Source organism: Gymnodraco acuticeps, unplaced genomic scaffold (assembly GCF_902827175.1).
Source record: "Gymnodraco acuticeps unplaced genomic scaffold, fGymAcu1.1, whole genome shotgun sequence".
Lineage (NCBI taxonomy): Eukaryota > Metazoa > Chordata > Actinopteri > Perciformes > Bathydraconidae > Gymnodraco > Gymnodraco acuticeps.
The window spans coordinates 2,276,910-2,304,024 of NW_022992177.1; the positions used below are offsets into that span (position 1 = coordinate 2,276,910).

The window sequence follows — 27,115 nt, forward strand, 5'->3', positions numbered from 1 at the left end:
CAAATACACAATGTGTCTGTACTTCTACTACCTACCACTAGAGGACCCCGTTTATAAATCCCTTATTTTCTTTTTTTATCCTACTCCATCGCCAGCCCTCCCTGCTCTCACTCCCACCTCCTCCACCTCCCTCCTCTGGACTCAAACGCTAGTAACACCGGTAAGGTTAGTTATTGTCGGTCAGCCAGCCAAAGACCCAGACAGTAAAGGCGTTGATTCCATACACCACACCGAGAGAGATAACGGAAACGGCTCTATATGTGGTATGTAGAATGCAGATGTTGTGAATCGTGTCTTTTCAAAAAACGTACCTCGGTAAAATCTCTCCTGTGAATAACGTAAAGGCGATATAATCATTTAAATGTCCTATTAGCTTTGAATGGAAACGAAAAACCAACTTGTAATGTGATTTTAACCATATAGTTGTTACTGCTTAAATGTGAGAGGCAGCTCAATTTCCCGTTATGTGGCAATCCTGGCATATTTTCTGACGTTACATTTGTGATTTAAATATGTTATCGTAACGGCAGGCTTCTTATATGACGTTAAATCATAAACTACTACGGTTATGGGTGTCATGATTTACGGTTATTGCCTATGGTTACTCGGGTCTCTGATATGTCGGTTATATATCTTACGCATAAACGTGTCGAAGCGTTAATGACAGGTGTAACGGTAATGTATTAACATTATCAGTTTGAATGGATTCATTGGTTTTAGATGTCAAGAGAAACCGAACCGATTCCAGAATTTCTCCCGTAGCCTAAGGGGGCCGCTGCGGTTTCTTTCTGCCGGCTTCCGCTCACTATTGACAGTGTGTGTGTGTGTGTGTGTGTGTGTGTGTGTGTGTGTGTGTGTTGGCTGTGGTAGTAGTGGAGGGTAAACCCACTTACTCTGTACCCACCTCCTTTCTCATTGGTATAGAAAAGTGAAGCTACTCTCCTCTGAGACTGTAGCACATTAACATACTGTGACTTCTTGAAGACAGGATTAAAGGAAGATATTTTAATTAATGCGGAATATGTCGACCACAGATTTACCCCCGTATTTTGCTGAACTCCACATAATCTAACTGCTGAGCTAAATGTCAATACGTTGGGCATGGTTTCAAAGGAAGCAAGTGTAATGTTATTAGGTTATGATGAGGCGAGCAGTGTAATAAAGCACTCCTGCAGCTTTGAAATAATTCATGAAGGCAGTCATGCTTTGGTGTAGGGTGACATCCTGTGTTTTCCATTGGAACTGTTGTCGTGCTGTTAGTGCAGAAAACATTGATTTTCTCTCATTCAACAGCATTGTATGAAATACTTGTTTAATCTGCATGCAGGACTCAACTCATAGCATTTCCAGAAATAATGCCAAAAGGCAAGGACTACTAAATGCCACTGGTTTATGTCCATTGAATAGACATGACATTCAGCTGTGTGTGGGAAGATGCTGAGCTCCTTGGTGAAAGTTACAAACCTTCAGGCTATTCAATGCCTTCCTGTAATCGGCAAACTGTAATCAGATGATTCAATGCTGCATTGAGCTCTTTTTCTAAGCAAAGTTCACTCACAGTGGTGTCATTATTTTCCTATCCAAACTGTAGGAAATATGAGAGGGAAGCAAAACATTTGAGAAGCCCCATGTGACTTCAATAAGTGGGCCACCAAAGATACCTGTGGTGTCACAGAAGGGGCATTTGTGCTGCCTGAAATGTAAACCCAGCTTGTTATATCTGATCTAAAACAGGTGATAACAATGCATAAAGGAGCAGGTTTAATGGCTGCAATATGTAGAGCACCTTCAGTGGAAATGCATCACAACCGTCACTCCACTGGTCGTAGAGCGAGATTTCGAGAGAGCTTTCATAAATAGGAATTACGTTTATAATCCTGATGCTGTGGGGAAGAGGCAATAGTAATCTGATTTATCTGTGACACCAAACATTTCATCCCTTATTTCCGCAGTGCTGTAGATGTCCAAACATAGAGCACATCTCATAAACAGTTAAACCAAAGAAGCAAGGTTAGAACACGACAGTGCAGATGTATGTGCAGAAAACTATTTAAAGACCACCCCTTTAGGCAGAATAGACACATTTAATAAATATAAGGACAATATAAAGCTGGATGTAAGTCATATAACACCAGCCGATATGAGCTGTGCAGTAGGCTTGTATAATAACTGCTAATTAATGCGCAATTAGAGAAGATGTTGCAATAAGGGTTGTACAAGTGGACAGATTGAGCTGTGTATTAGATCTGGCCTATGTGCTCTCAGCTCAGAGAAGTACTTGACATCTGATAGCGGATGACAGCAACACATTATGTGTGAAACAGATATTTAGTGCAGCAGCTCCTCTACGTATGGCTTAGAGCTCACAGAGTGTTAATCAAACCAGTACATGTGAGACAGATGGACTGGTGATGATGATGATGATGATGATGATGAAGGGTTTTACTGTCTTTTGGACCAGCCAAAGTCACATGATAGGAGTGCTGACGACCACTGTGCTGTGTCACTTCCTCTTATCATTCCACAAACCGATTGCCATTAAGTCAGCAAGACCTTTACGCTGTTTGGCACACAAAGACAGAGAGGAGGCCAAGGAGTTGATGGATACGGTAATTTGTTTTCTGGTTGATTTGAATGGGAAAACCGAATTTGCTTTGAGTTTTGCATTGGAAATGAACTGGTGTGGATTTATCTACAGATTTTCAGTATCTGCAGTTGTTATAATTATCTTTTTGCAAGTCTTTTGTGATTGAGACATGCCTTGGAGCAGATTAGTCTAAGCAGCTAGCTACAGAACATGCATAGTTTGCACCCACATCATGTCGTATTTATATAGCATTGATTCAGTATATTCCATGCACTTTCAATACAAATACTGCTTGTATTTTTAGAAAGATAAGCTTCTTATCTTTTTTAATGAACAGAGTGATACACTGATCTGTCACTTCTATTTAACCATGCTTATGATGGTTAAACATGTATGAGCCTTATCAAATAAAAGTGGATAAAGCTTACATGAAATGTTACTGTTACCAGCTATCACCTCAGTATAGGTCAGGGGTGCCCAACCAGTCGATCGCGATCGACCGGTCGATCGCGAGGAGATTCCCAGTCGATCGCGAGATGTGTCTAAAAATAGAACAACAACATTCTGTTTTATCGTTAATGTCCTGTAACATAATGTTCCTGTGCCAGAATGCACTTGAACGCATCAAAGCTTTGTGATTGGCCGGCGTGACCCCATGTGTCGGGGCGTGGCTGGTGGGCAGTGGGCACTATTTTGCTGACGTTGTTGTCCGACCGTGTCAACAGGAGTGACAGTCCGCACACACACAAGACCGCAATTATGGCAGAAGCAAAAAAGCCCAAAATATATAATTTTCACTCCGAGTGGGAGGATGATTATTTTTGTATCTATTCCAATTCAAAGTCCATCTGTCTCTCATCTGCATTGGGAGCGTGGCTTTATCGAAGAAGGGTAATTTAGGAGCGGCATTTCAAAACAGTACACAAACGCTACGAGACGGAACTCCCTCCTCCTACGCTCCAAAAGGGGAGGGGCCTGAAAGGACAGCTAAATGCACAGCAGTCCATTTCCACCAGGCCCAACAACAAGAGCAAGGCTGCTGCTACCAGAGCATCTTATCGTGTCAGTCACGTTCTTGAGAAACACATGAAGTCTTTCAAAGACGGAGAAGTTGTGAAAGAAGCATTCCTGGAGGCTGCTGACGCGCGTTTTGGGGACAGGTTTTTGATATAATAAAAACTCAAGTTAGATACCGTTATTAATCAGCTGTAAGTTTTAGTTTGTTTGAACTTATTCATTATAATTATTGTACAAAATGGTATAAGAATGCAAACATTAAGATCTGTTCTGTTTAAATTGATTATAGTCTATTATCAATTCAGGTTAAGAAACGAGTGTTGCTTGCATCCTATTTTAAAGGCATTTATTTTATATTCTACTAAAATGCAACAAAAAAATGGTTTGATTCTATTAATTTTGTCTTTTTTATTGCACGTTGGCAGCAGATTCCTGAGTAGCTTCAGATCTGAGTTGTCTTATTAGTAAGCCGAATGTATACTTTTGTAGCAACACTATTTTTTATATAATGGCAAAGAAAGGGTTCAGAGTTTTTTCTTTTTGTCCTGTGTCATATGTGGCAGCACTGTTCAATGTTTCTTGAAAACATTACCCACTGTAGTGACGTGTGAATAAACTCAAACTATGTATCAACAACACTGTTGTGTAACTTCAGTTAAATACTTGTATGTGTGTAGATTAGAAAGAGGTAAGATAAAGGATCTGCAGTATTTTATGAAGTATTAATCGTACAAAGGTCAGTTTTATACAAGTAGAAGTGTGTATTTACCTGGTAGTAGGCTGTCAGTAATGGCTACGCCTCTCTATTTGGATTGGTAGATCTCGGCAGACTGGCAACTTTAAAAGTAGCTCTCGGTTCAAAAAAGGTTGGGCACCCCTGGTATAGGTCTTATGTCTTGGTTATCACAAAATACACAGTAAGTGCTTGATCTTCTTAAGATGTATCGACAATTATTCCAGAAACATTTAAGCATGTAAGGCTCAGCTTTATAATTCAAGTATCTAATTTAAGATCTTTGTCCTAGTGTTGGATTATTATGTTACATTATTCCACATTGGTGGCGTTCTCAAATGTTATGTAAAGATGTGTGTTGACACACCCTCTGCCCCTACTTTGTGGGATTACATGTGCTGAATCATTACATACACTATAAGCATTTAACCTAGTAAAAGTGTTGGTTTGTGAACTTGAAGATTAAGTATTTGTTTTTACGAATTTGAATACCTAACTTTACTGCTTTACTGACAAGGTTTAACATACATTCTCAGTATCCTTGTCAGTGTAACTGTGTTTATTGCTTCATTGTTCAAGCTGTAATGATGAACAAGGGTCAAACACGGATCTGTTATCTCAGTCTGTGCCTGGACTCTCCTTTAGAACTGTAATCAAGAGCATCCAAAGGCTGGCTGAGTGAAGTTGTTCAGTTCAAAGTTTTGCATGGCAGGTAAGTTTCACAATCACCTTGTCTTTTGTTTACTCTTCAGTGCTTATTTGCCTTTAGAGGTGAAAACTACACATATGACCTCTGTGTGAATGGGTGTGTAAAAGGGAGATGTTTCATTCACTTGTGTTCGATGAAGACGTTTTCAGTCACTCTAAATCATTTTGTCTGTGAATTGAAACATGACCTAAAACTCCTTTCTTTAAAGTGACGCCGCAGTTTCCTGGCTGTTTGTTGTTTCTTCCCCCTGCTGTGAGCATTAAATGAATTCCTTGGAGATTTTGTTGGTGAGTGATGACAATGTGCTGTGGTCTGTGCACACTGAGGCTAGCTGCTTCCATACAGACCCCAATTGTCATGACAAGGCAGAGCAGCCAGGCTATGGCTGTGGGTCAAAGAAATGTCCTGGTGTGGTGAAGATTAACTAAAGTCGACGAGTATAGCCGCAAGCATGAGAGAGAAGGAGGGAGATGTCGGTTTGATGGGTGACTCATGTAGGACTGCAGTGCTCTATATACGTTATCCATCCCATTTATTAACAGAACGTATAGCCTCCTGTGAATTATTGTTTAAAGAAAACAGTTTGCTGACTATAGGAGTCAAGGCCAGGAGGATGACAGCGAAAAGGAAATAGGGACACAAAGGAAGTTAGCTTGTAAAGAAATGGTGGTCTGTATCACAGCTGGATGAGAACTTAGTTTGGATGAGCTACAGAGGAGGGTTGTGAAGCAGCTGTGAGGAGCTGCAGGGAGTGGAGAGGCAGCGCTGACCTCCTCTAAAACTCCCTCTCCTCCTCCCTCCTCCACCTCTGGAGGAGCCAGTGGGGGCATCAAGTTCCCATCCAAGCCAAACACACCCACATCTGCATTCATGTACAGCCATAGTTATCTGACACCCTAACAACTATGCTGTGCAATCTGAGGAACTAGTGATATTAGAGTCATAATAGTGCAGATGCACTTCACAAAAAAAACCACACAAGTCAGCAAAAATCTGAGACGGAAAATCTCTGTTTGTGAGTCGTGACTCGTGCCAGGGAAATGATGGGGGAGGGCCGGTGCGGAGGAGAGAGGAGGAGGCGGGTTGTACACGCAGAGGCAGGTTGTGATTGGTGGATGAAGGGGGTGGAGGGAATGAAAGGGGAAATAGGAAACATCTTTTCACACTGAGGGCATTCTGTACCTAAAATATGGAGCATCCTGACCACATCACACATATTTCATCTGTTTGCTCAGAAATGACTGTTTGAGCATACAGAGCATAGAGCGATCACTATACAGTATGACTCCAGCCTCACAATGTCAGAATTCATGCATAAAACACGAGTGTTCAAGGGCACATGACGCACAGATGCTACAGGGATGAGAGATTTGTTTTAACAGAAAGTAATCCCTCTACATTGAACTAAAGCTTAAAATGTTGAAGTAGTCAACAACGGTGCCTCACGATAGTTATTTATGTTGTGCTATAGTCCCCATTCAAGGATTAAAAAGTGGCATACAAGGTTTTGTATAATCAATTGTATTGATGATTTATTTAGTTGAATGACAAAATATCAATAGCAACTAATCGATCTTAGCAGTTGTAACTGTTAGATGCTGGCTGCTTGGGTTAGATGTTGTTGGCTTTTCACCCAGTACTGAGTGCTGTTTTTGATTGGTTCCACAGCACATCTGGAAGTAGAGTCAGAAGGTTTTTGTTAATGCTATGCAGCCCTAGAACCACACTGGGGAGGCTTACTCTACTTGAATGTTTTCCAAACCCTGTTTTACACGTACACAATAAATACCAAGCCAGCGTTTCTATGTGTACAGTGGCTCAAATGGAAAGTAAAAGAAGCCTTTTTAAATCTAACCAGATTTATCTGTGGACACACTCAGATTTTCTTGGAACGTAGCTCTTTCCTTGGTCATTTGGGTGTTAAACAGTGGGTTACTGTTTATCTTCTAACGTTTGAGACTCCACACTTGACCTTCCATCTCACTAACTTCTTATAGCAAAATAAACACGTGATGCAGCTCTCAAACACTTCCAACTATTGATGACCTCTAACTCTCATTGCTTTAGATGCACTTAAACTTCAGAAGATATCAGACCTCTGGACAAAAAGGGATTGGGGTCCAATTGGATTAAAAACAACGTGCATCTGGACCCGGTGACAACATTACCTATTGACGCAGCAACCACTGTAAGTTATATTCTTGTTTAATTAGACTTCTCGGTTTCATTTATTCGACTCTGTATAATTGTTACTGTAGCTAAAACGGCTAAATCGCTTTTGAGAGATTTTAAATCTCAGATCTGCTCAGGCGAAACCTGCTTTACAGCTCTCAGCACTCAAGCCTGCATTATTAACATAGGCAGGGCCAGTCTATTGTCGCCCATCAGCTGTAGATAGTTAACTAATTAACTTCAGCTGTGAGAACTGAGCAATCAGGCTTCCATTTCGGGTAGCTCTTTCCTGGAGCGGCAGCTTCAGCGGCAGACAGGCTAAGACTGACAAAGACATTAGAGTCCTGTGGGAGTAAGACTGACAAAGACATTAGAGTCCTACGGGAGTCACGAGGGAGGCAAAGAGGAGGCAAATCCTACTTTGATTGAGCTAAGTATCGTTGGCGTTTTTAATTTTTACTTTTGTTGTTTAGCCCCTCATGCTATAATCATGTGTATTTTCTCCATTCCTGTTCATGTGTCTTCTCGCAATTATCACTGGCCCCGTGTATCTCCTAATCGATATAACCGGCCTGCTCTCGTCTATCCCACGTGCTCCACTGAGATCCATCATCTAGTTTCAGGTGGCCTGTGGAACTGCCAGTCAGCTGTTCCTAAGGCTGACTTCATCTCTGGCTACACCTCCCTGCAGTCTCTGGATTTCCTTGCTCTCACTGAGACCTGGATTACTCCATCCAACACATCCACCCCAGCAGCTCTCTCCACTGCATATTCCTTCTCCCATACACCCAGACCCACTGGCAGAGGAGGTGGCACTGGTCTCCTGCTCTCTCCCAAATGGAGCTTTTCCCTCTTCAAGCTACCTAACTTTACTCCTTCCACCTTTGAGTTCCATGCCGTCACAGTAACCCATCCTATACAGTTAACCATTGTTGTTCTCTACCGTCCACCAGGCGCCTTGGGGGACTTCTTGGAGGAATTAGATCATCTCCTCTCACACATCCCTGAAACTGGCCCTCCCGCTGTACTTCTCGGAGACTTCAACCTCCAGATGGGGAAGATAGACGAACTAACATCTCTGTTAACCGCCTTTGCTTTCTCACTCTCTCCGTCCCCACCGACTCATAAAGCTGGCAATGTCCTTGATCTCATATTCTCAAGGAACTGCGCTACTTCTAACCTCTCTGTAAACCCGCTCCACACATCCGATCACTTCTTCATTTCATTCTCTCTATCCCTTTCCAAACATAACAAACTAATCTCTTCCCATCCTACACTTGTCCGCCGTAACCTTCGCTCCCTCTCTCCCTCTACCTTTGCCTCGTCGGTGCTCTCAGCCCTCCCTTCCTCTGATTCGTTCCAACTACTGCCTCCAAACTCTGCTGCAGAAACTCTCCTCTCTACTCTCTCATCCACTCTGGACTCGCTCTGTCCTCTGACATCTCGGCAGGCTCGTCAGTCCCCTCCGGCTCCCTGGCTAAATGATGCACTGCGTGCTAATAGAACCGTCCTTAGGGCAGCAGAGCGGAAATGGTGGAAATCCAAACACCGTGACGACCTCCTAACCTATCAAGCTCTCCTCTCCTCTTTCTCTGCTTCGATCTCTCAGGCAAAAAGCACTTTCTTTCAAGATAAGATCCAATCTTCCTATTCCAATCCTAAAAAACTATTTTCCATCTTCTCCACCCTCTTGGACCCTCCAAAAGCTCCTCCCCCCTCCTCACTTCTGTCAAGCGACTTTGTTACCCACTTTGAAAAAAGGTTAATGATATTCGCTCTTCTTTTTCTGACTCACCTTTACTCACCACTGGGTCACCAGACCTTCCTTCCACCAACACACTAACCTCCTTTTCCCCTCTCTCTCCAAGTGAGGTTCTTACCCTCATTACCTCTGCCCGCCCTACCACCTGTCCTCTGGACCCTATCCCTTCAAACCTCCTTCAGACTATCGCTCCTGATATTCTACCGTTTCTCACCCATTTCATCAACACTTCTCTAACTTCTGGTCACTTTCCAAACAGTCTCAAGGAGGCAAGAGTAAACCCTCTCCTAAAGAAACCCACTCTCAACCCGTCTGATGTTATAAACTACAGGCCTGTCTCTCTCCTCCCGTTCCTGTCTAAATCACTTGAACGCGCTGTCTTTAAACAACTCTCCTGTTATCTCAATCAGAACAACCTTCTGGATCCGCACCAGTCTGGTTTCAAGGCAGGTCACTCCACAGAAACTGCTCTCATTGCTGTCACGGAGGAACTGCACACTGCCAAAACTGCATCCCTCTCCTCTGTCATCATCCTGTTGGACCTGTCTGCTGCATTCGACACGGTGAATCATCAGATCCTCCTTCGCACTCTCCAAAAACTTGGAGTTTCTGGCTCTGCACTTTCCCTCCTCACCTCATACCTGAAAGACCGTACCTACAGGGTGACTTGGAGAGGGTCTGAGTCCGACCCTTGTCAATTAACTACGGGGGTCCCTCAGGGCTCTGTTCTTGGTCCCCTCCTCTTCTCCTTGTACACAAACTCGCTCGGATCAGTCATTAGCCCGCATGGTTTTTCTTACCACTGCTACGCTGACGACACCCAATTAATTCTGTCCTTTCCCCGCTCAGAGACCCAGGTCGTCGCACGCATCTCTGCTTGTCTAGCTGACATCTCTCAGTGGATGTCTGCTCACCACCTCAAGCTCAACCTTGACAAGACTGAGCTGCTCTTCCTCCCGGGAAAAGATTGTCCAACTCTTGACCTGACAATCAACATCGGCACCTCAGTTGTTTCCCCGACTCAGACTGCAAGGAATCTGGGTGTGACCCTAGATAACAACCTGTCCTTCACTGCAAACATCGCTGCTACAACCCGTTGCTGCAGATACACGCTTTACAACATCAGGAAGATACGTCCCCAGCTGACTCAGAAAGCGACTCAGGTTCTGGTCCAGGCTCTCGTCATCTCACGCCTAGACTACTGCAACTCCCTCCTGGCTGGTCTACCTGCATGTGCCATCCGACCTCTGCAGCTCATCCAGAATGCAGCGGCTCGTCTGGTCTTCAACCTTCCTAAATTCTCCCACACCACTCCGCTCCTCCGCTCCCTTCACTGGCTTCCGGTAACTGCTAGAATCCACTTCAAGACACTGGTACTTGCTTACCGTGCTGCGAATGGATCTGGCCCTTCCTACATCCAGGACATGGTTAAACCGTACACCCCAGCGCGTGCACTACGCTCTGCATCAGCCAAACGACTCGTTGCGCCCTCGCTGCGAGGGGGACCCAAGTTCCCATCGGCGAAAACACGTGGGTTTGCTATCCTGGCTCCAAGATGGTGGAATGAGCTCCCCATTGACATCAGGACGGCAGATAGCTTGCACATCTTCCGGCGCAAACTGAAAACTCATCTCTTTCGACTCCACTTCGAGCGTTAGAACGATTAACGAAGCACTTTTATACCAATAAAGGACTGGATTACCTAAAGCCAGTTGAGTAGCACTTGAAATGTTTGGCTCTATGAAACCTGATATACTTATATGATTCTGTTTTCTTCAAGGTTGTGTCTTCCTGGTCGAATGTACTTATTGTAAGTCGCTTTGGACAAAAGCGTCAGCTAAATGCAATGTAATGTAATGTAATGTAATGTAAAAAACAAAGGTTGATAATGAAAACAATCATGAGTTGCGGCTACAACAAATGTGTTTTGTGCATTAACACTAGTTTTTGCAGAGTATCTCAGGTGGTGAAACAGCCTGTTACTAAAGCACTTCTTTGTCATAATGTTTGTGAAGGTAACATTGCGTTATTAAAACTTTTGTAATGTATCGATCCTCTTTTTGGTTGCAACAGCTACTTTTTGAGGATGTTTGATGTTGTAAGAGAATATTTTAATCTGATCTGTTTATAGAGTCTCTTATTATTCCTTAGAGTCTGTGATACTGCAAACATCTGCTTGTAGTCACTCAAAGACTCCTCTGTAGGTTGAGGTCACAGGTCAAACGCTTCTCCTATATCCGTGGGGGGTTTGAGACCTGGCAGCATCTCTTTGAGACAAGCAGACCATTGTCTCGCATCGGCTATTGATTATACGCGGGCTTTCTGGAAGCCCGCCTCTCCTCGTGTTGGTTAGATGTTTTGTGTCTTTTGGGGCAGAGATCACGCTGGTGAAACACGGGACGGTGTGCAACTAAGTGATCTCCCCGGCCGTATGTAATTAATGTACTGTGATCAATAAACTCTCGGTGCTTTTGGCTAACAACGGTTCCAGACTCCTTCATTCTACCTCAACATTGCAACAACAGAAGTTTACCTTCACAGATGTAACCTGCTATTTCTTTACAGGTATCCCCTAACGTGAACTAACAACAACTACAAGCAACACAAGTGGACCAAGCATAATCAGACTACCTAATCCCACTCGGACAGCAACACACTACTGTAACAAACGGACCACCGTGGGACCAGCTAACAGACAGATTGACACTTTGACCAGACAGGGCTTCAGATAAATGGCTGACAAGCAGATCAGGTGAGGTGAAATGTGGAGCTAATACAAATACAGCAGCACTGATGCCTTGTTTTCATCTCTTGACCTTTCATACCTCATCTTTTTGTCTCTTCTCCAGTTTGCCTGCCAAATTGATCAATGGGGGGATCGCTGGCCTAATTGGAGTGACCTGTGTGTTTCCCATTGACCTGGCCAAGACTCGCTTGCAAAACCAGCAAAATGGATCTCGCCTTTACACCAGCCTGTATGAGATTTTTGTATATTCCTCATTGTTGCTGATCTATAGTCAGGATTAATCAGCATGTCACCAAACAGATTTCTCCGTAACTAACACACCACATGTTTGTATTTCAGGTCAGATTGCCTTATTAAGACCATCCGATCAGAGGGGTATTTTGGGATGTACCGTGGTACGTTTTCGGTGTCCTGATGATCTTTGTTTGTGTGTCTGTATATCTTCCACCGTTAATCTGGAAAACTACTAGACCCAATAGCCAAATATGTAATGTGCTCATTAATCCCTGTATGCTCACAGACTTGTTGTGGTTACAGTGATTACACATTTTAGATTACATACCTCGAAATTGAAGAAACTTGGTTAGGCCTTAATCATTGCTAAAAAAGACTGACATCATTAAACTGAGGCATCTGCAGATTAATACCCGATATGTAATGATCCACTAAATGTAGGCCATATGTGAGATGAATCACCTTCACGATGAGGGAGCGAGGAGAGGAGAGGGAGCTCTGCACTTTACTGAGTGCACTTCTGTAGGTATTTTTAGATTCTTGTGATTTATGTGTAGACTGGAGTGTACAAGGCTAGCATGTGAGGTAGAATATGGTTTCGATTGTTTTCAGCTTCATCGTGAGGCCACAGACATCAAACACATGGATCTGCGTCTCACATATCGTACTAGCAATTATCTCAGATTCTCTCTCTCACTTCTCTTTTCCTTCTTTGTGTCTCCCTCTTTCTTGCTCTCTGGCCCTTTGTCTCTCCCAGGAGCGGCGGTGAATTTAACATTAGTTACGCCAGAGAAAGCCATCAAATTGGCTGCCAACGACTTCTTCAGGCAACATCTCTCCAAGGATGGGTGAGGCATGAAAGTACTGACAGGCGGACTGACACACAACCACTCCGCTCATTCGCACTGATTAACTAGCTTGTTTACTAACATGTAATCTGACACATTAGCTGTCAGTATTCTCACCGAGGCTCCGGTTAATCCTCTATTGTTCTGTCGTATCCTTCCCGAACACCCAGCGTTTTAAAACGGTTTGTTAACTGTCTGGTTTAAAATTACAGAATAATTTGTGCGTGTGTCAGCAGAAGCCCTGTCTGAAATCATGTTACCAAGTACAATGAGCATATAATGGTATCACATTAGCAACCATCTTCTGGTGTTGCTGAAATCAATCACCCACCCATTGTCCCCCGGGAGCCCTGTTTGCAAAGATAAACCTGAAGGTTTCTGGGGCCTCTATCTCCATCGCTATGGCGACTAACATGCAAGCTGATGAATGATTGACTTGTCTGGCCCAGCGGCTCTCCTTGTGAATTATTAATCTGCCCTTGTGCCTGACATGTTGATATAGAAGACTAAGATTAGCATCACCGGTGCAGGTGGTGACAATTTATTATTCAGGGAAATAAAGTTGTCTGGCTCTCACACTGTCAGTCTTGCTTTAATCTGATCTTTCTATTTATCGTCTTTCTTTCAGAAAACTCACTCTGGTCAAGGAGATGCTGGCTGGGTGCGGAGCGGGGACATGCCAGGTGAGTGAGTGAGGTGCTGCTTTAATTGCATCCTCCTGTTCTCCACCTGGAACTGCTGCCTTTAGGCCTGCCAATGTCAATTCTCAAATACACCACTGGGCTTCAGTCATCACCTCATTTATCTCTGCCTGCAGCTTCAATTAACAAGGACCACATTTGGAGGAGAGGAGTTAGTCGCAGGAGCTAGCTCGCAGTTTGTCTCTGTAGATATGACGGTTATCTGTGACCTGAATGTGAGCTGTAACGGTCCGTTTTCATGAATGATTTCTAATCACTGAAATGCTGTCCTGTTAGCAGGCGATACACTGGCAGCTAGATTTGAGTGATCAGATCAAATGCTGTGAGAGTACTTGGCCATGTGCTTGAGTGAGTGAGTCAGAGGGAAATGCCTCTTGTCAATGAGGGCAAAGGCTTCAAACCATAGGAACGTGATTAGATTAAGTGCAGAAGACCTTGGATTAAGATTGCACTGAGAGCACAGCCATCTCATCCTTAATCCAGTTAGTTAGTTACCACTGTGTGGATTACAGAGGAAAACAAGAGTGGACACATAGTGAAAGGATGTCAGCAGATTGACAATGGACACATGTTTTGCCTTAGACACCAATACTGACCAATCATGTGTACGTATTTTGACACTGTACCTTTATTTGTTTTGTTGCAGGTTATTGTCACAACTCCTATGGAGATGCTGAAAATCCAACTCCAAGATGCTGGACGAATTGGTAAAAATAAATTGAATCCAGATGGAAATTAAAGCAGGAATGAAGTGTAGGGAATAAACTAGAACATAGTGGCCTCTTGTGGTCATGTCAGATATTACAACAGCCATATTCTGATTTCTTCTTGCTGCTATGAATTCAAAATGTCTGCCCACAAACCTATTCTTAGCATTGTATGATTCTAGTAGCTTTATATAAAGCTGTTGCTGTTATTAATGTTATGGTTTTCATGCTCCACAGAGGCTCAAAGGAAGCTGATGCCAGAGACGGTGGCAGCAGGTACTCTGGAGACCAAATCCCCAACAGCCATACAGCTCACCAGAGAATTATTTAGGGAAAAGGGCATTGCTGGTCTGTATAAGGGCCTCGGTGCCACACTGCTCAGGTAACATCTGTCTTCTAGCTTCACCAACCGACTGCAAGGAACTTCACATGACTTGCTCTGATCGTGTGTCTCTATTTATCGTTTTCTAGGGATGTTCCTTTCTCCATGATCTATTTCCCGCTTTTTGCCAACCTGAACGACCTGGGAAAACAAGGCAAAGAAGGACCGGCTCCTTTCTACGTGTCGTTTATATCAGGCTGCCTTGCAGGGAGCACAGCGGCTGTTGTTGTCAACCCTGTCGATGGTGAGCAGTGGGACTGTGTGCGATGTTAAGCAGTGTGTGATCCGTCAGCTGATGTTATATATTTACCTGCGCTCTGTGTGTTGCAGTGATAAAGACTAGACTGCAGTCGCTGAACCGAGGGAGCACGGAAGACACGTACAGTGGAGTGATTGACTGTATCAGGTGACCTCATTATGTCTCTTCTGTTGCAGCAGGTGTGGCGCTGTGTGTATTTGTAAGAGTGTCTCACCACACTTTACAGAGAATCTATAAAAACAAACAGCAGAACCAACAAACAGTAATCTGATAAATTATTAGGAAACACAAATAAAAAATATATAAAATAGAGAAAAAACACCATCAATATCATACACACTGGTTCAGAGTTCACTGTTTTGCATAGTGCTGGGCAATGTCAATATTATTTAGATATCCTAAAATTAGCCTAGATATTACATTAAAGGGATGTTATTTAATATCATATATATCTAATATCTCATCGTGTATATATTTTGTAGAGGCAACCAAAGATAACAATCCAAAATCAATATTTAGCTATTTGATCAGAATTTGATTTGATGTAATGCCCACTCCTAGTTTCACATGTATTAATGAGCTTTTTATTTGATCTCCAGGAAAATCTGGAAAAATGAGGGTTCATCAGCCTTCCTGAAGGGAGCCTACTGTCGAGCCTTGGTCATTGCACCGCTGTTTGGCATCGCCCAGGTGATCTACTTCCTGGGTGTGGGTGAAATTATCCTCAGCTATTTGCCTAAAAGAGACAAATAAGAAGCACCTTCTTTCTGCCTTTCCCTCCCACAATGCATCACGCCAACTTTGTGTGGGTTCATCTCATTCTGAAAGAAATGTTCAATCGGTTGAAGTATGACCGATCAGTACATGTTGTTTTAAATGTGTTATTTTGAATGTCTAAGTAGTTTAAGGAGGGAGCCTTTGTTTGCCAAGCTGCCTGTGGTGGCACACACAAATCCAGTAGGCATGCTAAGCTAGCTCTCTGGAAATGAAGCCACACATATCAGTTAAGGTTTTAATGGAATATTGCTTTAATAACTGCATTTTATTGCATTTTTTAAACTGATTGTCGAATTTTCATAGTCAATGTACTGCCCTAGGTTGCTGCAGGTCTGCAAGCCCAACACCAACTCATTTAAAACAGCGCTAGTCTGTAGAGAAACAATAGGGAACCATTGAAAATGCTAGAACATACCTAGCTAATTTGAGTGCACGTACTTTACTTGGAAATATATCTGAAAACATTAGAATTACAACAAATTTACCAAATAATATTCAAAGATTTCCCCTGACCTTATGTCTTAAAAAAATAATATATATAGAATTCGAGAAAAATAAAGGCCTCTGTTTCAGGCAAAGACCCAGGGAATGCGTTGATGTGATGCCAGCACAGCCCCTATGATCTTTCCTGAGGAACCACATCCCTTCCTGTAAGTGGTTATAATGAACTCAGCCATTCAGCTCTGAGCAGGCTTTGATAGCCTTGGCTTTTTAAGTAGATCAGGTTCCATCTGATATTTAGTGCTACCACAATGGTTTGACTGTTTTGCCTCTGTGAAAAAGATATCTCCTGTTTTGTAGTCTAACCATAGACTGAAGGCTCAGTGTACAGCGTTTGGGCTTTATGCACTACTAACCTGCACGTACATATTGTTAAAAAACTGCCTATATGGTTATTTACATGGGTCAACTGTCAAGGCAGCATGTTGTATTTGTTGCCACACCTCAACAAGTGAAGTCACAGCGGGGGCTTTGCCTTCGAGGGATGATGACAAATCACCTCCTGTGATATCACTGATTGGATTGTGGCCAAATTGCTGTGCGCTTTTAAGATTTCAGTCCACAGAGAACTGAGCGACAGCTGTTTTTTGTGATTCATGTTGGGCTCAAATGAAAGCTGTGAACACTGAATGGGTTGAGTCATTTTAGTAGAATAATATCCAGATTATTAGTGGCCATTTAGTAATTATGCTGACAAACGGTCAGACATCACATGCCGAGTACAGTCGTCCATTGTGGAGCCAGTTACTACAGTAAGAGCAGTTCAAACCCCTTAGAGCCAGACATAATTAATATTGTTTACAGATGATTACATCACATTTAATTCACATTCTTTGAATTCAGTGTCAGGACCCAAAGATCTAATGAATAACGTTCATTTATCAGAAAATTAAACCAATGTGTTTTCAGTGTTTTATGATTTTGACCAAACATCTCGACTTATTTGCTTCAGAGGTTTTTATTTGCTTTAAGCTGCCATGGGAAGCAGCCCTGTCCTATCTTGTATATGCATCACAACACTGAAGCCCTGCCATTGGTTTATCCCTCCGGAGATCAAGGTGACTTTGATGTGAATTATCCAATCACATTCCTTTCTCACTCCCACTGTTTAAGCAGCTCATCAACTGCACTGTAGAAACGGGATGCAACTTTACAAGGTATTATCATTTGTGGGAGTGAGATATGCTTATCAATATTCCTTTCGATAGGCAGTATAGCACTATATATTTGTATGTGTTGTTTTTTCTGTGTCAAAGTGTCCACCTTATCTTTATTGTACATATTCAGATGATATGAACTCTATGTTTCAGGATGTGTTGTTTGTTTTGTACATGATGGCTTATTTGCACACCCTCTCCAATTCCCCCCTCAATCCGTATTGTGGTGATTTTATTTTATGACGATGTGGACATATCAAATGAAGGAAAATGTTTTAATGCAACAAGCGTCATTTCAACATTAATGCAGCACATTGATAAGTGTTTTGACCGATTGTCTAGTTTCCTACAGTTTTATCAACTAGGACCAAACGGAGCATCATATAAGGTTGATAGAAATTTAGTTAGTTTTAAGTGAATGACCTCTGGCATTAATTAAACCGTTCTGAAAGGGAAATAGGGAACTGCTGACAAAGGACTGTAAATCTAACATCTGTGAATGGTGCTTTTTCCACACGGTAGCTGCAATATGACATTGATGGCACCAACGACCAAGGCTGTCACATGCTAGCTAGCATTATCAATGTCTTTACTGAAAGCCATAGGTCAGGGAGGGACATCAGATCTGTTAGACATGGACTGGCGCCTCCAGCCGTGTTTACAGATGACAGCTGATCCACAGGAAAACGGCAAAAAGACCTGCCTCTCATGTGAGCTTGTCTTTATAAATTACTGTTGTAGTTTTTCAACATGTTCATCTCATAAATGCTGATATTGTAATCATGCCTATTTTTTGTGTCGTTGAGAATGAGATTATTGTTATGATTTTGAAACCTCCCTCAACTCCTAACTGCCCAATGTTAATGTGCAAGTTATTTTCTTTTACTCAGATGTGAATTTTCACTGACCTTGTGCATTTGGTTTTGTATGTGCGTGTGTGTGTCTGACTGTGTAGTGCTGTAGTTGATGTGTAGTTGTTAGTGTGACACTGCGGTATTTTTCTCTTTGATTGTCAGACCCATGCTCTCTCCCCTCTTTCCTTCTATCTTTCACACTCCTCTGCCATCTACTCTCCGCTGCATCCACAGCTGCAGGTATATGTGGAGGAGCTCTAAAACACCAAATGTATGACTAAGAGTGTAAACAATCAAAGGAAAGCACACAGAAATATTAGGCACAAGAAACCACATGGCCCTCTTTAAAGACACTCAGACAAAGTCCTTGGATCTGCTGCCTTTGCAGACCTGGATTAAAGTCTGATTTATTTCAGTGGAGATGTCGATTGAGATGAACTTTGTAGTCTTGTAAGAAAGTTTATTTATGTCTGTAAAACTTGATCTATAGGGCTGAGACGACGGTCATTATAATAGACCCATGTGATGGTCCACTATGTCACCCATCAGCAGTTATTCACAAAAGGTATATCGCCTACATATTCTAAATGAATCAGATATAAGAATGTATCTTCTATATATATATATATCTCTGTAGATGTTATGAGATGTATTATAATTATAGTGAAGAGTTTATTACATTTTAATCGAAAGATTTGTGCTTTACACATTCACCGGGAAAAAAATCAAGAACCAGCTGACTGATATGCAATAAGTAGAGTCAACACACAAACACACACTTGAAACAAATATATATACACGAAGCAAAACACAATGTATGATGCATGTGGGGACCTTGAAGGCCTTCTGGGGTCTCCTCTCAGCCTCTGTTGTCTTCCTCCAAGAGGAATTGTGCATTATTGCACTTTAAAATATGAAGGACCCTCACCATATTCTCCATCTACTATGTCTCTCTCTGTGGAGGGTGTTTATGAAATGTTTGGTGAGTGACGCATTTGTCCAAGGCATTGTTGACAATGCAATTAAAAATAAATATTGTGTTCCCTGTCACAATTTGCTGTTCAATAAACTGACTGTCCTAAAATTGCCTGCTGTAGTCTGTGCTTTGGGTTACAGTTTTGACTCACATCTGCTTTCAGGGTGCAGCACATACCAGAATACAACAGTCTGCCGTTTTAATCTGTAATAGTGTGAAAACCAAACAGCAGTGTGAAAGTTTTGAAGAGAGTCAGGATGACGCTGTGGTTCCTCGGGGCGTATGAGCAGCTAAAACTGTTTTCTGATGTTCTGCCTTGTGGAGCCACCAGGTGTCAGTGTGGGGTCGCAGAAGAGCTGTTAGTCCTGCTGTGGTGGGAGTGTAAGCAGTGCTGTGTGAACTAGGTGTATGCTAAACCTGGGTGGTGTGGCAGTAAATCACGCACACCTATGTCACTCAGTCACGCTACTTTCTATCTCTTGCAGCTTAGATGTTCACATATGTGCCTCTGTAGTCTGTGGGGTTTCACTCGATAAACAGAACATGTGCCTTTATGTGGATTTCACTGGGGGATGAAATGTATACACCCCCCATATATCCTGCTCATTTCAGCAGAAGTGATGCTATGACATGACAGGTGGTTATTCATTGTCAATCCCTCGCTGTTTGCCATGTATTCAAAATAGTTGTTTATAGCATTAGTTACCTAGAATGCTATTTTAAAGTATAATGAAATCTTAGCAACTTCAGATATAACCCTACATGCACACACACACACACACACACACACACACACACACACACACACACACACACACACACACACACACACACACACACACACACACACACACACACACACACACACACACACACACACACACACACACACACACACACACACACACACACACACACACACACACACACACACACACACAGCTGTCATTTTATATCTCTCTTTCATTGTTCACATGTCTTATTTCAGCCAGAGTCAGATTTCATATTGAATTGTGTGGCTCTGAGACTCCTTTCATCAGACTTTGTACGCCAGTGTTTACACACTCGAGAGATTAGCAAAAGGCTCAGTTTACCACAATGAGAAGACTTTGAAATATAGAAATGAGAACCAGCCACTGTTCTTATGCTCATCCCTTTCATGTGTCATGACTTGAGCTTCCACGATGAACTATTATTAGTCTTCCATGCTTTCTAGCCAGAGGAGGAGAGAAGGTGGAGGAAAAGCTAGTCTCAAATTGAGTTTAAAGGGTGAGATTGATGGAGAGGAAATCAGAGGTGGAGACAGTGAAGGGCCATCGATAGAAGGAGCAGAGAGCCGGAGGAAGGGAGGGGATGGTGTTGATGTGTATATAGGTCACTAAATCAATGGGAATCAGGTTTTTGAAGGGTATGAAGGGGGTATTTATAGATACCAGTGGAGACAGATGCATCTGTGACAGGCACAAGGATGCTGGGAGGACAGGAGGGGGATATCTGGGAAAAGACTCATGGTCAAATTAGTCAGACAACTCTCCTCATAAATGGCAAATTATTCTCAATTGTGAACAAATAGCACTGAGCGCAGCTCAAAACAAAATATAATCAAATGGAAATCACTGCGGGATGCTTTGAGAAAATGACCTTCCCAGCTTTATTGACAAATCGCAGGCAAACCGTTATTTGCGATATTGCTCACACAGCATTTGCATCTACAGTAGGACTCAATTCATATCCTTTTAAATTGTAATCTGTGATATCATAGAGCCACAAGATTGAATGGAATATTAGCTTTCCATTTTTCAGGCTTATATGGAGAACTTACTCATTACTCAGGCGCAGTGAGAGACACTGAAAGGCTGGGAAGTACAATAAAAACATCACAGAGCGCGATGCAGAGATTTCAGGTCAGAGGTTATTGGTTGATGTGCATGCACTGTACGTTTTTCCCATATTTCATAACAGCATGATTACACAACTTCTGTTTAAAACATTTAAATGCTGGACTTGTGCAGTAGTTGTAATAACTGTCATGACTTATTCCATTTATTTTATAATGTCCCATGCCTTCATCTGCCAGCTTCATGTAACAAGAAGTCCCATTGCAAATTGGAAATGTACTCTGAGAACAAGAAGGAAAAATAATTGAAGAAATTGTTTTAAATTGCCTCCTTGCTGGATTTTATTTTCTAAGTCAAGGTCACAGACACATTGTTCCCTCACCACTTACTGCCTATGTGTGATGTAAGACAGCCTGAATACTGAGTGTTAGAATAATCTACATCTAATTTTTGCATCTCATTTAGGAAGCATTTGCATAGCAGCCACATCACCTTGCATCAAAAACTGGCAGAGGACGCATACAATTACTCCTCAAGAGCTCTTAATCTCTGGCTGCGGTCTAATAATGTGGTCAATAAACTCACACACAGCTTCATGATGCAGGAACATCTGACCACCATTTGTGAAGGGATGAGGATATGGACAAGCAGCAGGTTGAGCATGGTTGAAGTGACAGGGCCAGGTGGGTTTGTCTCTCCTTATATCAGCGTTTACTGTCACAGGATGTTGTTGCTTATTTGTTTAGTTTGTCATTGTAGTTTAGGAGGTAAAGTGCATAATATCTCAATACATTTACTTTAGTACTTTGCATGAGTACGATGCCTTTTGAAAGAAATTGGCACAGACAAATAGCAAACATTCATAAGAATAATAATTTAGGAGGAATTATGATGTGACAAATGTAATGTTTTATCCAGCACACGTCTTAAATTAAATACAGCTAATTAACACAACAAATCCTCTCATAGGAGAAGCTAAGCTTTTTAATTTGTTCTTGATAAATCACTAATCAATTATTAAAATAGCTGGCAATCGGTTACAATGATATAAAGCAACTAAAATCAGCTTTATGTTGACCAGGTACAACATTGAAACGCTAATGAATCACAATAAAGGACTCTACTGCTGTTTAATGATGGGATTTTTTAAGAATGTAAGTATAAATAAACAAAACACATAAGAAAGAAACTGTGGTAATTCAATTATTATTTGTAGATTTTATGAATTGCAACTTTTTCTCTAATTATTTCACTAATATGTTTTTTCTCACTTTAGTTTCATTGTTATTTATTCAATTATTATTATTTGACCCTTTGGCTACATTATCTTTGTTACACTCATTCATATTGAATATGTAATATATAACATTTCTGCATGATGCATACTAATGTTGGATGCAAGTAAAGCCTGGCGTTGAGTGTAGGACTTCTGCAAGTAATTGAGTACTTTTCCACTTTTGCTTCATTAAAATCCGAATACTTCTTCCAGCACTAATGAGATTCCCAATCAAGCCATGCAACTCGGGTGCAAGCTTTGTATAAATCCCATGGGTGGATCCAACTGAGCTCCTTATTACACGCACAGCTATACAAACGGACACATGGATACACAAACAAATCAATAATCACAAGTGGCAGCAGAGAAAAGATATGCTACTTCTTAACAGCAGCTGCAAAAAGTCACTTTTTCCCATTTTGTCCTCTGAGCCACAGTGAACCGGTGGTTAGAAGAGAGAAAGAGGGAGAGTGCGAGAGAGAGATAGAGGGAGAGAGAGTCTCAGACCAGCCCACCTATCCGCTAGGAGGAGAGGAGAGGCTGTTGAGGAGCAACAAAACAATAAACAGCTACTACTACAAACCACATCAGCGGAGTTCACGATACAGAGGAGTACCAACAAATAATTCAGACAACGCCTCGGAGTGAAGTGACAGCCATGTATCTGAACAGAGAAGAGCACAACAGCAAAGGTAAGATCCTGTCAAGAAATGCCACTCTTTGCGGAGAGCACCCTGACAGTTTCAAGGTGTTTCATTTCTGACCCGTTGTTTCTCTTGGAGCTGACTGGCATGAAGAGGTGGGGATGTACTGCCACACCATGTATTACTTATAAAAAAACAGCCTTCTCCTTTGACATGCACCGGTTGTGTTAGTGTAAAGTGTGGGCTGTCATTATGTAACATCAGTTAATTGCCTCCTAGGAGGATGCTTATCATTTAGCCCAAATCGTGCATTTATTCCAATGCACCGTGAACGATTAATTGTGAACCTGTGGACAGAGCCACTTTATCATATGCATATTTTTCCCGGTTTGCATTGCCTTGTGTTGTTATTGTTTCAGACAATTACAATACCTACTTAAGGGCAACATAACACAAGGTCAAAGCTTCTAGCTACAATGAAGCCCAAGAGTATAAAGCTTATTTGTGGTGCTGTACAGCCTCAGACATCATGCACAAAAAAAGAGTACCGTAATGGGTCTGATTGCTTAACGGGGAGCGATAACCGTGCAGCAGCGAGAGGGGTAAAGAGGGTACAAAGGAGGCATATTTGAGTAATCTCTCCCACGTGTTTTTGAGGCGTGATTTCTTCTCTCTTCGGGTGCCCAGAAACACATTCGAGTCGTGTCTCCTGCTGTTACCATGAAGCATGAATAACTCTCTGGGGCTAAGAGGTAATGCTAATTACCAGCTAAATCTTCAGGTTATGAGAGAATAACACCTGCTGCTACCGAGGACCGGGGAAGAGGAAGGGGAGGAGGGGAGCGTAAGGAGCAAAAGGAGGAGTGGGAGGAGCAATTTTTGTAATTTCCCTGTGATGTGAGTTAAATGTGATCTCACCACACACGGACAACATCATGATACTGTACGGGGATGTGTGCGAGCAGCAGCATCCGTGGGTAGGGAGAGGAAGGTGGCTTACAATGAGAGCAGCTCCTGTGTGTGTTGCCAGAAATACAAATGTACCTAGCCCTTTAGAAAAAGAGGCTCCAATCCATTCTTAATTTAAAGGATGCAATACATTGTGACACTGACGTCCAGAACAAGTTATTTAAATAGATGTTTGTCCTATTCAGTAAAAAAAAACTCAGGAAGGTCACTTTAAACTGACCTCCACATAAGTCCCATCACGAAAAAAAAGAAAGAAAAGAAAAGCTCCAGCACTCAGGATTTAGGGGAAGTATGCGTTGAGGTTTGCAACCAACTGAATACCCCTCCACTCAACCCTCCCTTTCCAAGCGAGTTTAAGTTTAACCTATGTTGGCCTTGAGGTAAAACACGGCAGAATTTGGTTTGTCTGTTCTGGGCAAGCAACATGGAGATCCACTCCCTATTGAGGAGCTTAATCTTATGCATAGTTCACACTACACTACTTTACCCCTGATTTTCCAGATAAAGATAAAATCCGTAGGACAGAGGCAAATCAGCATCAGCTAAGCGCTCGCAAAACGGCGCTCCTGTGTAATGTGTGAACTCTTGAAAAACACGAGCTGCGCTGCTCGCCAATACACTGCAGACACATTCCAGATATCTACTTTAAATTGTCATCTGTTAAAAAATCTGGTCCACCCCTTTGGATACGCCCCTGTCAGCTGCAACCCCAATCAAGGAAACTATTAGACTCCAGACAACGAGTCCTAATATCTGTTGATCCCCTGACATGGTTGAACAGGTTGACATCTCTGGACCTTAACATTTTATGAGCCTCTGACTTTTCATTTTGTGCCATCTGGTCAACATTTAAACTGCAATGCTTTACAAAACTAATGACATTACCATCAGCCTTAGATGTCCTTTATGTTTACAACACACTTAACAATTACATGCTGAACATAGGCATGCTAGCATTCTCATTGTGTGCATGTTAGCATTTCAACATAATGTTTAGCTCAAAGCACCATTGAGCCTTTGAGTACAGAATGTTTATAGAGCTGCTAGCGTGGCTAGATCTTTTTTCTTGTTGAAGGTCAAAGAGAGATGCAAAGGAAAATGTTTGGAGCATAACAGATGATGTATGGAACTTCACCATACAGAAGGTCATGTTGGTTAGTGGCAGTTGTTGGGTGAGGTAGGAGCATTGAGATGTTGAGTGAATTTAAACCTGTTGTAGGACTTGGTGGTTATTCGGCAGGCTGGAATAACCTCTTCCATCGATTAATGGACTGCAAATAGAGCAGTAAAGTTATGAGTTGACTGGCTACTAATGTGTTGGGGGTATTCTTTTTAGAAAGGAGCACAATACCTGATTGGCACGCTTTTAATTGATTTATGTGAGTGGGTGTTCCTTTCCGCCGGGTGTTTTCCTCGCCGCACTGATCTGGCCTTTAAATTCACACCGCGTCTCAAGGTGGAGTGGCAGGGAGAGGGAGAAAAGGTCTACGAGAGATATATCGATTATGGCCTCAGAGGATTAAAGGGGGTTGAGGACAAACAGGTTGATCATGTGTGAGCCTGACAATCACACAACCGCCGGCTACTGTCAACTGAACATCGGAAATACGACTGGGTATGGGCTCCAATCTATACTAAACTTAAAAATAAAGTAAATTGTGCAAAATAAATAGGGATGAATGCTGGGCTTACCATTGTCTCTTAGGCAGACAGTTAAATGGCTCTTTATTTATACCCACTGGAAAACATTCACTGGCTATTTAGACTGCTCACTGATGTTCAAAATGCAGCATGTGGGCTCCTTAAGGGTTTGATTGTAGTTCATTAAATGGCAACCTGGGGATGTGCAAACCTAACAGCCCACATATTAGAGGCAACTTTTTTTTAACATGGTGAGAATAATTTTAGAAAAAGGTATTTGACTTCTTTAAAGGGGGTCCTTTAGAATATGTGTGCAGAAACAGAAACAAAAAAATGACAGACAAAGTGTTTGAGATTGGCGAAGCAGTCATCACTTGCTGTGCTTTACTGTTGCTTTTGTGAAAAAGAGGAATTTACTTTTTGGAACTAATCGTTTCAGGTGAAAAGGCAAATTAACAGTATGAAAATGCTGAAGATGTAGAACCACTGACCTTTTTAAAGACAGGACAATTAAAAGCCCATTCCACAGTTTATTGATGTGTGTTCATTAAATGTAGGTTAGTAATGGTTCTTTTCATTTTTACTTATTCCAACAAACATAGTATAGTTACTTTTTTTTCTAAAATGCAAGTAAATGGCAAAACATTCCTATTTAAATTCCTTGAGTCCAAGGTACCCAAGATGAAAAAAAACAAAAAAAAAAACGTTTTTGTTCCACCAACCTTCAAAAGACCAGGTCCACATCATTGGAGAATGAAATGCAGCAAATCCTCATATTTGATAAACAGCAAATAGTTGGCAGTTTTTTGCTTGAAACGTGATTGTATGGTAGACTCTGCCTCCATGTGAATGTGTGATTGTATATATGTAAGCACTTTTATGTGTCACAAAGACTGAAAAAAGCACAGTATAACTGCAGTCAATTTACCATTTCATTATCAAAATTATTTAAATTCTAACTTTATCTTAATTAATGATAATGATGCTATGTGTCATCATTAGTAAATTAAGTAAATGTAAGTTGGCTTGGTTTGAGGCTTTACACATGACATGATGGAGTGTGCTTCAACCTATTAACCATCACAGGCAAGTGTGAAAAATCTGCCAGGCGGGTGGCATCAACACCCCGTGCACTAGAATAAGATCGTCCCTACTTGTAAAATGTCTGCTCTACAAAGATTTACTTCTATTCCCACGTCTTCAGCAGGAATTTAAGCCAGAACCTGAAGGGTTTACTTTAAACTGAAACGCTGTGCAGTTTGATCTTGTCAAACGACAGGGGACAAGTAAAGAAGAGCTTTCCAACTCCATCTATTGATGACCGTTTTGATGAAGTGACTGAAGTAGATTTGTTGGACAGGAGCTGATGCCGATCGATTTGATTCTAGGACGAATGGTGCAGGTACAGGTTGGGTTTGGGTAGACGTGTGGTGGACTGACTTCATGTATTATGCATGTAATCACCCTGATCTGTATAACTGACAACAAGAGCTGGATCAGTAATTCAGCCTAAGAAAATGTTACCCTGTGTTGTGTTGCTGCAAAGTCAAAGTCTGTTCAGTCCAGTCCTAAATAGCCCAGTCACAATATTAATGAAGACATCTGTGTAGCTTCCCTTGTTTGCC

The 27,115-nt window shown here is 41.9% G+C and overlaps 2 protein-coding genes across 7 annotated transcripts in view; both read left to right on the top strand.

Annotated features, from left to right (window-relative positions):
* Positions 1 to 72: 72 nt before the first annotated feature.
* slc25a22a (solute carrier family 25 member 22a) lies at positions 73 to 19,230 on the top strand. Of its 5 annotated transcripts, none has more exons than XM_034204787.1 (12): positions 75 to 263; positions 7,114 to 7,234; positions 11,546 to 11,732; positions 11,830 to 11,955; positions 12,066 to 12,121; positions 12,718 to 12,808; positions 13,437 to 13,491; positions 14,156 to 14,216; positions 14,454 to 14,598; positions 14,688 to 14,842; positions 14,929 to 15,004; positions 15,457 to 19,230. In XM_034204787.1, exons 3-12 carry the CDS (start codon positions 11,713 to 11,715, stop codon positions 15,608 to 15,610), a joined length of 939 nt encoding a protein of 312 aa, XP_034060678.1. In that variant the 5' UTR covers positions 75 to 263; positions 7,114 to 7,234; positions 11,546 to 11,712; the 3' UTR covers positions 15,611 to 19,230. The 5 variants fall into 5 exon arrangements, with proteins under 5 accessions (XP_034060676.1, XP_034060678.1, XP_034060677.1 ...); XM_034204788.1 differs by lacking the exon at positions 75 to 263 and adding an exon at positions 2,539 to 2,609; XM_034204785.1 differs by lacking the exon at positions 7,114 to 7,234 and having other exon boundaries at positions 73 to 263.
* Positions 19,231 to 22,720: 3,490 nt separating this feature from the next.
* Positions 22,721 to 27,115, top strand: part of syt7a (synaptotagmin VIIa) — an 89,469-nt gene continuing 85,074 nt past the window's right edge. The window contains exon 1 of one of the 2 annotated variants that reach the window (XM_034204997.1): positions 22,721 to 22,928. In XM_034204997.1, coding sequence (XP_034060888.1) covers positions 22,895 to 22,928 — 34 coding nt within the window. In that variant the 5' untranslated portion in view covers positions 22,721 to 22,894. The remainder of the gene's footprint in view (positions 22,929 to 27,115) is intronic. The other variant, XM_034204998.1, reaches the window with a different exon arrangement.